This window comes from Ptychodera flava, chromosome 7 (genome assembly GCF_041260155.1).
Source record: "Ptychodera flava strain L36383 chromosome 7, AS_Pfla_20210202, whole genome shotgun sequence".
Taxonomy (NCBI): domain Eukaryota; kingdom Metazoa; phylum Hemichordata; class Enteropneusta; family Ptychoderidae; genus Ptychodera; species Ptychodera flava.
This window is the reverse complement of record NC_091934.1, coordinates 33,999,573-34,012,474: the sequence shown is the minus strand read 5'-3', so window position 1 is coordinate 34,012,474 and position 12,902 is coordinate 33,999,573. Positions and strand designations below refer to the sequence as shown.

Sequence of the window (12,902 nt, the reverse complement as noted above, 5' to 3'; positions counted from 1 at the left end):
CCAATAAAATCTATCGAAGTACTCAGAATATTTATACCATACATAAGATTTCATCACCAGCTTAAATTCGCGAGTATGTATGTATGTATGTATGTATGTATGTATGTATGTATGTATGTATGTATGTATGTATGTATGTATGTATGTATGTATGTATGTATGTATGTATGTATGTGCATGTGCATCTGTGCATGCGAAGGACAGTAGTCTTACGCGTCTATATGGATGCATGCACTTATGCACTAGTATACGTGCGTGTGTCTTGCTGTAGTTGTAAATCTACGACCCTATTACAAACCGCTTCTTGCACTCGAGTGACCATTAAAGTATAATCTCCTGTACCAACAGTTTGATTTTTCTCTGTCAATTAACGAATCCATTGGAATTTGTTTCGTGACATATCTAATGAATAAGACTTAATTCTCGTAGAATGTCTCAACGTTTGATTCTACGGTAGCCTTATCAGACTGGTGACACAGTTAGCGATTGACAATAAATCGTTCATGACATTTAGATCCTGGCCAGTCAAGATCTATTAGATCTATTAAATCATTTAGCACTTTTAGATAGCCCGTGGCGACGAGTCGCCCGTCACATACAAGCTTAGACATTCTAAGTCGAAGCCGTCGCAAACACTTCCTTTCTTCATCCATCCACCCCGTGGAGTCTGCACAAGTGGAAAATAATTCATGCTCAATTAGCGCGCCTGAGTTGTCGGGGCAACCGCATACTCTGAGAACTATTCGTTTCTTTTTAATGTCAGCGCAGTGCCTTGCCGCAAGACACCATGCTGGTATCAATTTACGATTTGCTGTGTGCAGCCTTCGTTATTACTGCCTATGCTGAGCACATGTGTCACGATAGGATTGCAAGAGTTAATATGGATGTAGTTGAGCCGGACACTATCATTATCACGAACAGGTTGCTGTCTTCGCAACTAACGTGAACGGGGGTTTCGTTTTTTTTTCTGTGTGTATGGTTTGTCTGTTTCTACTTTTCTCAACTTTTGGTCTTCACATAGCTACTGTATCGCTAAATATGACCCTTCTATATGTGATGACCGCATTCCATACGAACTTTCTGACAATTTTTTTTGGTTTATTTTTCCTTTTTGAAAAGACTTCCTGCAGACCTCCTTACTTGACCTTTCTTCCTGTTACATAGGAGATACTGTGTTTTTATCAATTCAAACTCTAATGTGAATCCGAACCTTGATTTTTAATCTTTCAAGGTTTGTTTTGATATCTCTTCTGAGAAAAGTCTCTAAATTAAGCTGACGTCCGTTTAAGGGGACCCGAAGAAGTATTTTCGTCCTCTGTAATGTTTTTTGGGCTGCACAGAAATGTATATAGTTCACTGCGACGTTTGGCATCTTAAAGTGTTCCCTGTATTTGAGATGACCTGTGCGTGGGACCATGGGCACACGCGGTATTCTTTTTGGTGTCGCTGAAATAATCGGACGAAGAACGAACACACATCTCGATAATGCGTCACGTGACATTCACGCCCTCAGGGTTGACTTAGAATTGGGTCGCATGCGCATCTCAGCCATCTTGATGTAGATATCTGTAAAGATTGTCAGTTAAACCACAGACAAAGAGAAACAGACTAGCAACGGGTATTGTTCAAGGCGTGAAGCGGTTACGTAACCCATCCATGTTCGCCTCGCCTCAGGTAGCTCTCGCCTCTCTTTTCCGAAGAGTGCCGACCATGCATCCCTCGGCAATTTTCGGATTTTCGCCAATTGTCAAGCGAAAGTATGCTCGGAAAAATTTGTGTTGTTGTTGTCGTGCTGAGCGGAATTGGCGTGCTGGCGAAAACGGGAGTGTTTTGAGCTTCAGGAAAGTGAGTTTTACCATTTTAAAAATTCCTCTCATACTTTTATGAATATATAATGAGTGTGTTTGAACCAAATTTGAAAGTCTTTTATCGATACTGTCTGGTTTTACTCAATGGTTTACGGTCAGTCATACCGCCTTTTACACGTTCGTCAAGGAAGGACATGTCTATGAAACTGCTGGCGTGTTATGTTTTGATTGGCGTGAAGCAGTGTTTCTGCCCTGAGAGCTCACAAAGTAACTATGGTTGCTACGCGACTGGCAGCACGATGCCATCTCGTCGTATTTTTCGCATAATCTCGTGCAATTATCAATCACAAACAAAATCTCCAAAAAGTTTAACACCTTTGAAGCTCATTTTAATATGAAAAGGCCATAGTCTACCGAGACGACCATGGAAGAAAAGGCATGCCGCGTTGCTAGTCTGTTTCTCTATTTGTCTGAGGTTAAACGACGAGTTCATCTTGTCAAATAATTACATATTTAGCGCTTTTGTGCATGAAGACCATGTACGAAGACAATTGAAAATACCGAAGAATAAAGGCGCGAACTGTCTGCACAATCATAAGAATGCAAGTGACTGAACTCAACGTCCCGCTGAGTCGCTCTAACTATGATTGAATAAAAGGCGCCAAAGAGTTGTCGTGCAGATTATTTTTAATTAAGAAATAATTCAATGCGAAGACCTAATAATAAGTGTAGTCGAGTAAACTGCCGAAAGCGTTTTTGTTTTATTCTTGTTAATAACGTTTGTTGTAATTTACTTTGACAATTGACCAGGAAAGTGTAAATGAAATTGATTGTCGTTTTTAATATAGAATATCGACTATACGAGCAATTTCTCGTGGCTTCCTTCAAAAGGGGTCTTTTGGGGCCTTATTACTAGTAAACAACGTTTATGAAGGGGAAGAAAAGTTAATTTATTAATTGTGTTTTTATTGATTCTATCTGTAATTAGAATGGCATTTTCATCCTGTTACCTTTATCGGTCAGTAGAATGTATCATTCGGTTACCAATCGGCAACTTTCGGAACAATGTGACCAGAGTGTGGCAACAGGTGATACAACAGGGATTTGATAGATTTGTACGATAATAGTGGTTTTCGTTTGTTTGGAAAAAGCCTAAGTCACCCAAGTTGCACAAATCTTAAATATTCCCGTCAATACAAAACCAAACAGTTGGCTGTTGGTGCATAGATGTTTATTGATAAGATGAACGTTATCCTTGGAGCATGCGCTGTAATCAAGGCATTTTCTGTGCGAGGCAATATTTTCATTCGCAATGACTGTCCGAGACACGACACCGTCTTACGGGTTTCTGTAAAGCTATTATCCCTTATAAATACAGGAGTTTGTCGACATAATGGTGTCGAATATTCAGTTGCAACAAACAACTGTATGTTAGCATTTGTAAATAATTTTGTAGATAATGTTTATGTTTCGACCCTAAGGAGAAAGACTGCCAGTAGCTTTCATAGCGGACCTCACTTTAGTGAAAACTTGTGGCTACCATTCTGAACACAACTTTATTACAACGTTTTGTTTTTGACACTTCGGTTTTAATTCTGATTTCTATTTGTCTCTTTTCTTTCTTGTGTATTTTAGTGTCCGTCTTTATATCTTTCGTATTTTTGACGATTAATCTGAAAAAGTCAATATATTATAATATATATATATATATATATATATATATATATATATATATATATATATATATATATATATATACATTTTTAGATTAATCGTACTCACATATGTATTGGATACTGTTATATATCCCTTGAAACACATGAAATGAAAATATACAGTATTTTTCATTAAAGTTGCAATATGGATCAGAATTGACCTTCATATTTCGAAGATTTAACTTTAGACCCCCCTATAGAAAAATCCATGACAATTTCATTTGCAGATTCGACCATTAACAGGAACACGGGGATGGCTCTAATTTGAGTAAATTGATTTAATTACCGAATAAATTGCTGTTTTGGTACGTACTGATTGCGAGAGTAAAGCGCAGAATTTGAAACGTCATTTTTACTATTTGAATATATACGCATGCGCATTTGGTGCATGGTAACGGTTTGCGAAATTGCAACATCGTGTCAACGTGCCTAGCTAGCCTTCCAACGGGAAAGCGGTCAGGTCTCTGCCCGCGCCCTGGGTCTCTGCTTACTGATTCAGCCTGGTAAAAATGGAAGAAATTAGCCAAAAATGTCGGCAAAATAAACTTTGTTAACATTGTTTTGTCAGATCGAAAAATGGAACCAGAAAAAAGAGTGACACGCAACTACTGCACCACGTCGAGGAGGCAGACTGTGTCTACAGTTTCTCGCGAAAACACCAACGTCGCCACTGTGTGATGATCAACTTCGCTAGCCAGCGATGTTTCCTCGGGCAACGATTTGTAATGTGATGAACCGGGCCGTAGTCCCTCCGCAAGGAAATAACTTAGATCTGTTAGCATTCATTGATAATCTATATCCTTCAGGTCAAATACGCATTTTTCGGAAACAAAGAAAAACTGCAGTCTCCATCATTAATGGCATGGTCTTATTTACGACGCGTCGATCGACGCGCTGACATGGCCATGCAAGACCAGTCTGAGGGGCACGACAGCTGCCGAACTTCTGCAGTGGTGGATGATACCGTATGCTGAAGTGGGCAAAGCTTTCAAATAAATATAGTGTGCAGATACGTCCAGTGCCTCGCCTTTTAACATGAAAAATGTAACAACATACAACGGGGAGAGGATTGCGGAAACGCTGTCAGGTACGCGGTGAACACAACCAGATCGGTGTACGTGGTCTGGACGCTCGGTCGATCGAACGTACACAGTAGATGCATACGGCGCGGCACTGACATACGTGTATATCGGTGAGAAAAATCAATCACACGATCTTTTGTCGAGCTGCACTTTATCATATCGATATACTTATATTTCTGAAAGACTGTGATGCCACCAAAGTTAGGCAAACGCAAAATTTACAATAAATTACTTTATGTATGTCCAGTTCTGTCATCGTATCAACATCGTCCCTCCAACGTGCACTCTATTGAGACGTCATCACTCTTGGTGGTACTTGTCACGTGCACAGCAGAAACGCCAATGTTTTTGTTTTGAAAGTTTGTTTACAAAACAGTTTTTCTAGGCGGCCGCAACGTATCAAAATGAACGTGTTTGAATGCCGGGATTGGTAAGAGGCTTAGCTAAGAAGAGTACTTCAACGTAGTATGGTCTATTTGCTCAAGTTTTACGAAAAAAATCGACAATTTTGATCCATATTGCAACTTTAAAGTAACAATATTTATGTTATCGCTCTACAGTAGTATTGCAGACACACTGTTGGTATCGTTTTCATGTAAGGTTTTAATTTTGAGATGTTTTTCGGAGACAGACAAAGATAGTGAAAAATTGATCAACCAAAGAGCTCCATGAAAATATCCCACACAAGCGGTAGACTAGAAAGGGATTGTAAAACCTTGAGAGTCCTAATATCTCTCCCCGGGGCGCATTCTACCTTTAAAAAGATGGATTCGCCCATTGTTTGGATGTTTCCCGCCATGATCCTGTAGTTTACTAGGTCTAATCTTTCCCCTCGTCTCCCAAAAAATTAGATACACCGAGAACATATATGGTCGTATTTTACGGATAAATTTTTAGCTTTTGACGAAGAAAGTGCCTCTCACTGAATAGATTGCTTCAAAAACAAGTTCAAAATTCTCGTACGGCTGTCCCGTTCTCACTTCGGAAAATAGAGTGCCGCTCAATGTCGCAGAAAAATCTCTGTCGTTAAGACGTACGCTGTGAGAATTTCCACATCTGTTCCCAATAAATCCAAGCTACTTCGCTGCTCAAGTCGATAGTCAATTGATATAGCTTGCATTACTACGATAGCATTTCAAATATTTAAATTAGTTCGGCAATATGAAGCTTTAAATTGCATCGGGTCATTCAACCAGTGTAAAGCTAACCATGCATGTATGCCTTATACATGACCGGCCAGTATAGTTGCGAGAAACAAGATATTTCGATATATTGACTGTATTGAGACTCTTGGCGCCAAATTTTGTCAGTTGCTTTTGAAGCTAATACTTTGGTTAATTTGATACACAAATTAATTATGCAAGTAATTCTCCTTTTTAATGACACTGCTGACGATCAATTTTGTGCATTAGCTTCAACTCTGCGACGATGTCTCGAGGAGATAACATGATTGTTAACTTATCTTGCAGATATCTCTGAATGTGTTCTTAGAAATTCTGGCCGGCTCTGTGCGGGATTTCACTGGTCAATAAAATGCCCACACGACAGACTCTATCTTGCATTACGCCCAATCAGAAGCGTTGGTCTAAAACACGTAATACTTCGTCATATCTGACATGGCAGACAAAATAAGAATCAGAGATTACAATGACCTTCAATTGCAATTTGAATATGGGAACAATTTTGCATGTCCGGGTTTGAATGATTAAACGACGCTCTTGATTCGTCAAAAAACCATGTTGTCATGGTGAAAGCAGAACCAGACAGGTATACTGTCACCTGTTCCAATTTTGCCACAGTTACCATGAAAAGAGAAAATCTAACCAATCACAGATTTTAAGCGGGTGGCCGCTTTTCAAAAACAGCGCCCTCACATTGGCATTTTGAATACCAAGGAACGCCCCTTTGACCATATATGGGCATATTTAGATTACAGGTGACTGTATACCTTTAAAATTGTTGTCAGCTACACACTGCAACGGGAGACGTCTTCCGCTGTAACTTCAATCCAATTTCTATCATTCTCCTACACAAAACAATTTAAGATGCCGAGACACACGTTTTCGCAGTCAATGTTGCCAGGAGTGGGAGTTCAAAAAAAGTTGACCTTGCATATGAATAACTTCACCCGTCCACTAAACTTGAGCAAAAAATGTAGTAGCTTATCCCACGTTATTTTCTGGCAATAAATCTTTTCAATACCGAAATTTAAACTCAGACGACCGGTCGACTACGGGCCCTTTCGTTTGCTTTTGTTTCGGAACGCAATACAGCAACACTCTTTTTCTCTTCTGATATATGACATATAGTTTCAGGGGAAAACAAAGTATAAAATACAACAGTACAGTGAAATACGTAAACCTGGTATTCTTTCGACATAAATCGATACCCTGGCAGACGCAATAACTAAGCGTTTTAAGAACTGTCGCATAAATGGCTTCAGAGACTTTGACGACAAGAAGTGAACCGTAAAATCTTGTTACAGAAGCTCCAATGTATTACAAATATGGTGCTGCATGCTGCAGGTACTAAACATTTTTGCAGTAGCAGTATCAGTGAGCCGTTATTCTCTGAAGATACCTGGTACATAAATTTTACTCAGATAAGTAGGCTTCAGGGTGCACATTTTCTCAGGCATCTTCTCGTTGAGTGTATTAACGAATTTCTTTTTCACGCGTTCTCCCTATACGTGACTAAATTCATAATAATATCCTTAGTCTCGTCAAGGCAACAGATAAAGGCATTTGGGCTGATAACAAGCTGTAGAACTTCCCGTTTTGATTAAGTATTTCGTAACCATGGCAACGCGGTTTCTTTTCCGCGAAATATAAAATTTCTTTCCTTTGAAATTGTAATCTTGCCAATTTTGACGTTGTCCACGTTATATTGTTATGCTGCGAGATTACAATTAAATCGTATGACTTATGACCCGTAAATATAACCTTGACTGTGTGAAAATGCCAGGAATCATACGCATTGACGTGTGCTTTATGAACTACTGGGGGTATTGATGGCTTTATGAACTATTGGGGGTATTGATATTGATGTCTGCAAAGTAAGGTAGAATTTCAAGGTCAAGTTTACTAAATGTCTTCGTTTTCGAGTAACCCCTTGTTCAGTGACGTTTATGAAGTTCTGCAGAGCCCAGGCACTCACATCTATGCGCAGAATCAATGTTTGAATTCATGTGCTGTAAGAAAATCGTAGCAGTAAATTGCCATATCAATGCAGCTTACTTCTTTATGATAAAACTTTCTCAGTTGAAATATGTCTGCATTCTTAAAAAGTGTTCAAAAAAATAGAGACCCGCTATTTATTCTCAGCGTTTTCTGGAACTATCTATGATATACCTATAGGTATACTGAAGAGCAACAAATATCGTGATTGGTCACTATCAACAGTAACCAGAAGACGAATAATTATTTGACGTCGCTGATGAAAGCTGATTCATTTATAACTTTTCAACGTCATTTTAGCGATTACTGAAACAGACTCGCAGTAAAATTGTTTTTGTGTGTTTTATATTAAAGATTCGAATAAAATGAAATGCCTATGATCATATACCCTAGGAAAGGCCTATACTATAATTTAGTGTCACTGACGGTATAAAGTGTAAGAATATCCCTCACTTGCAGTCAGTCATTATCTCCGAATTTGCATACTTAATCAGTGCGCATCGATACACTTCGGTTGCTAATGAGCGATATAGATAGTCGCTGAGGTCAGACAAATCAAGGTTATAAATGTCACACGAAAGCTGCCGATACAGGTTCCATTCGACTGCGACGTCTTTGCAGCAAAGATTTGCTAAATTACTGCTATAAACCTTTATCACCACTTTGGCTGTTATACAATAACAAACGCTTAGAGCTGTTAGCTTTGCAGTGAGTTTTAGTGCCACATGGGACCCACAATTTGCATTATGTGCATTCGACGAAGCTTTGACAATAAACTGCCTGGAGCTGGTTTTATTGTTCCTTTAATTTCAAAGGTTTCCGCCTTGTAAGATGTTTTATGTGAAAAATCGTTTCTTATTTTATACGACATATCTCTGTTCCGTCATGTATTAAACACACCAAATAGCTTTTAACTAAATATACGTGCTCTTTTAATGTCATATTGTAATGCTTGCGAGAGAAAAAAAAAGTAGTTAAGTCTACATTTGTCTTATTGATAAAAGTCCTACGCTAAGGTCCTTCCGAAATTTACAGCATCGTGTTCTTGAAATATTGTCAAAATCACCAATGAGAATAGACCAAAATTTGCACTGAGAAAATTCAATGGTTTTTAATCGTGCACAGTATCTTACTAGTTTTACGCCAACATTTTCCTTGACCACGTGTCGCCCCTGATTTTTCCCCAGTGTCCTTTCAATCTTTCAATCGTGTACAATAGTTCATTTACCACTGCGGAAATTTCATGTTGGCCCAGGTTTTCGCGCTCAATACTACAAGCAAATCACGTCAAACAAAACGAATGGACTACTCTTGCTCAGAGTCGTCATTTCATATTTAATTTCTTTTGAAATGAGAATATATAAAGAGAATTAATCATTTTTAAGTGTCATCTGAACATATTTTAAGTTGCTTAACTTTGGAAAGTACAGGGCTTCGATGCTAGCAATATGCAGCATTTACTGTGCTTGGATCAAATACTAAAGTTAACTATTTATATACAGCGATATTAAAATATTGTTGAACTAAAAAGTTGGCTAAGCTTTCTCAACAAAATTGGATAAATTGATAAAGTCCTCGGTATTCATTGATCTGAAACGTTAAACATTGGCGTTTCCTATCACTTACTTGATAGGGATTGAAATTAAAAAATCTGTAGATCATTATGATTGTTTTCATCTCTGCTTTAATATGAGTCGTGTATTTCATTGACACCAATCACTCTCTCGGAAGTATGAAAGTTATCCATGCCGATCAATGACGTGCGCTCGTAAAGACGACTAGGACAGGCAAGAACCATGGAAACAGGGACTTCCACGAAAGAAGGCAAAGGCCGAAAATAGCGCACGGAAGCATTTTGAGCAGACGCTAATTTATGCGATCTGACATGACACAGCGATAACTAAGGTAATGCTGCAAAACGAAATTCGTTGGCGGAAAATTTTTGGTAACAAACGATATACAAGATGCACTAGAAAGCTTGTGCATTTCATTTACTAAAAAAAGTATCTTTGTAATCAATTGAAGTCTGAATGGTGGCTTTCTGAGTTGATATGTTGTACAAACAGCCTTTGAGCATATGTACCTTTTGATATTGTCAGTTTCCGACAAAACGAACAATAACGTCAATTAAACAACGTTCGATGTTTTCACGAAGCAATCATACAGCCATCGAGGCCAAATCTGACTAGAATTTTTTTCACGTTTATATATCACGAATAATATATTCTTTGATTAGAACAAATGACAAGTCACGGGCTTCGTTGCCAATGGCAACCAGGCTAACACGACGCTAGGGCTGACATACATGTGAATCGAATACCGGATTCGTCGGTGCAAAATGCATGTAATCAAGCCCGGGTAAATTACTGGCTGGCCTCTTGGACGAGGTGATCAGCGTGACATTGCCATCAATAGTTCCTCAAAGGGATGAAAAGAATTAATATTATGAATTAGCCGACGGGAAACACACACGTTCATTTGACTGAATAGGTAGATTAAAAACGAAATGTGCGCTACTTATGATGATGCTCCATTTTTGAGATCCTTTTTTATTTCTTTTGATTTCTGAGTGCAAATACTCCACAAGAGATATATAAAATAGTTTTTGTGATGATAAATGTACCATCATTGTATATTATATATATATACCATCATTGTATATTATATATATATATATATATATATATATATATATATATATATATATATATATATGAGCCGACGGAAACATGTTTCAAGAGAGTTGAAAATTTTGATCTACCGTTGCTGTATTTGACAGCATCAATGGTTAGAAATGTTAGTCACTTAGTGGGCGATTGAATTCAGTGTCAGTCTGGCTTGCAATTTTCCCACTCTCGACTGACACAAGTGGTAAATCTCTTGCCGATGGGTTTCCCTCCCAGAGCTTGCATCGCATCCCATAAAGCAGTGTGTATTTACCTATACTATATCTTATCTCCAGGTAATGGCTTAGCATCCTATTTTGAAAACTGAGCGTTAACATCAACGGTGACTGTCTTGTGGAGATGCTGTCCTACTCCTCTTTCTGGCGAGACTCGAAAATTACATAAGCGTTTTCGATGATTGCTTACTTACGGTGTTAATTTCATTAATCTAATGGAGTTTTGTAATTCGGTTGCCTAGGTAACAATTCTGGTCGTTAGTGATAATGAAGATAAAAAAAGACTTACTACATATGGAATACCGTCGACCAGGTAATTGACTAACACGAGAGCACATACGAGAAGGCAAGTTTGGTTGTTGGAGCGTCCGTCAATGGTTCCGTCAAAGGCAGGTGTGATCTCCCCGGTCTCGCTCTCGATCACGATGGACGGAATGCGGTTGCTCCGGCGGCGGCGGGAATTTCTCGTCGACTTGAAGGTGATCCCGACAGTGGTTGCGATGACGCACGTCGTTCCGACGGCTAGAGTCAGGAGGAGAAGAATTTCCATCGAGATCGCGTAGCCGAGCCCCATGTCGGAGAGAAGGATGTGACACTCTCCGTTGATTTGGACATCGGCGTTCCTCGTGTCTTCCCAGCCAAGGATCGGCATGAATCCAGCCAGCGTGCTGAGCAGCCAGATGAAAACAACCGTCTTGCTGCTGCGATGGGCGGCGAAGTGTACGCGGTAGGCCGATGGCCATTTTAGGAACCATACCCTATCCAGCGCCAGAAACGCTTGATGCAAAGCAACCACCACGCGAAATGTAAGCAGGCTCCATAGGAGAAACTGACAACTCGTCGTGTTCCATTTCGATCCGGAGACGACCATGATGGCGATGATGGCCATCGGCATCGTCAAATTAAAGAATTCCGTCAGCACCAACGAGAAAATCAGCATATGGCTGCTCTTCCATTTCTCGGTGTACTCGGCGACGACGTGCATGCACACGAGGTTGTGCACGACGCTGATAGCCAGGACCGCTGTCCATACGACAGCGTTCCCGTACTCAATCGACCCGTCGTCGGTGTCGCTGGCGTTCCGCGTCATGCCTCCTCGTCTCAGGTGAGGCACTGGCGTCGGAGAAATATTTCGAGTCAGGGTCACGCGATAGTTACAGACCCAGGTGCATCTTTGCACCTACTTGCCATACAGTTACAGCTCGTGAAGTGGCATGCTGGCGTTCACCTCGCTACTGCGCTAGCGAGCAACGCAGACTGTACATCATATCGGAGCACTTACGGTTGTTGTGCCGTCAACTGAAATGGCGTCACTGTCACGTGACTGGAAGTCTCATAACCCACGCCGCTTGGTTTAAGAATGCGTAAACTGAAAGTCTTTCCGTGTATGATATATTATGAAATAAACACACACTTTTATTGTTTTGGTAGATTAATTGTGTTGAATTCAGCTATAGTATTGGCTTGATATCAGAATTAAAAACATTTCCTTTTTCCTTGCATTTCCTTCGATATACTGCCTCATGTCGAAGGAGAACATTTGTTGAGTTCAAGAACATGCATGATTTAACCGGCGAGTCGAGGAGAAGGCGTCAAGTTTAAGCAATTTTCCGTGGGCGTAGGGTCAAAGCCGTTTTGCAACGTTTGCTAGCCTTTATGGTTGTGCTCCTTGATAAAAGCCAATCATAAATGGTACGTCTCAAAAGTCTCAAAAGTTTTCACATCTTCTTTCAGAAGGAACAGTTAAATAGGTCAATGCTTTTTTTTCTACACCGAATTGTTATTGCATGAACTGACACAATTTGCGAGCAGTCGACGTAGAGCGAAGTGTGCACATCGTCAGTGTACTGGTAGGCTGGAATACAAAACTTGTAAAATAAATGTACTCCACAGAATCAGTAGTTGGTGTTTACCACGATGTAATCCATAGTTTGCACCCCTTGCGAGTTTTTGGTATAACTGTACATCATAATATCCAGCAATTATCGCAACAGAGCCTTACTGATCAGATAATGCTAGTTGTGTGTTGTTAAAGCATTGATGAACGAATCAACTTATGCCAAATTTATGGATGAACATAGGCGATCTCCGGTCCAATGTGCATGGTTTACCTTAGCTGGTCGTTAGTTTTTGAAATTGTGGCTCATATGTTTCAAAGTGACCCCTCCAAAATGTTACCTTCATTTCCTCTCTGTCTGTCTGTCTGTCTGTCTGTCTGT

The 12,902-nt window shown here is 39.7% G+C and overlaps 1 protein-coding gene across 1 annotated transcript in view; it reads right to left on the bottom strand.

Annotated features, from left to right (window-relative positions):
- The window catches only part of LOC139137361 (G protein-coupled receptor 161-like), a 39,157-nt gene extending 27,183 nt beyond the window's left edge, over nt 1-11,974 (bottom strand). Inside the window, exon 1 of the mRNA XM_070705412.1 lies at nt 10,973-11,974. Coding sequence (XP_070561513.1) covers nt 10,973-11,773 — 801 coding nt within the window. The 5' untranslated portion in view covers nt 11,774-11,974. The remainder of the gene's footprint in view (nt 1-10,972) is intronic.
- Nucleotides 11,975-12,902: the final 928 nt, after the last annotated feature.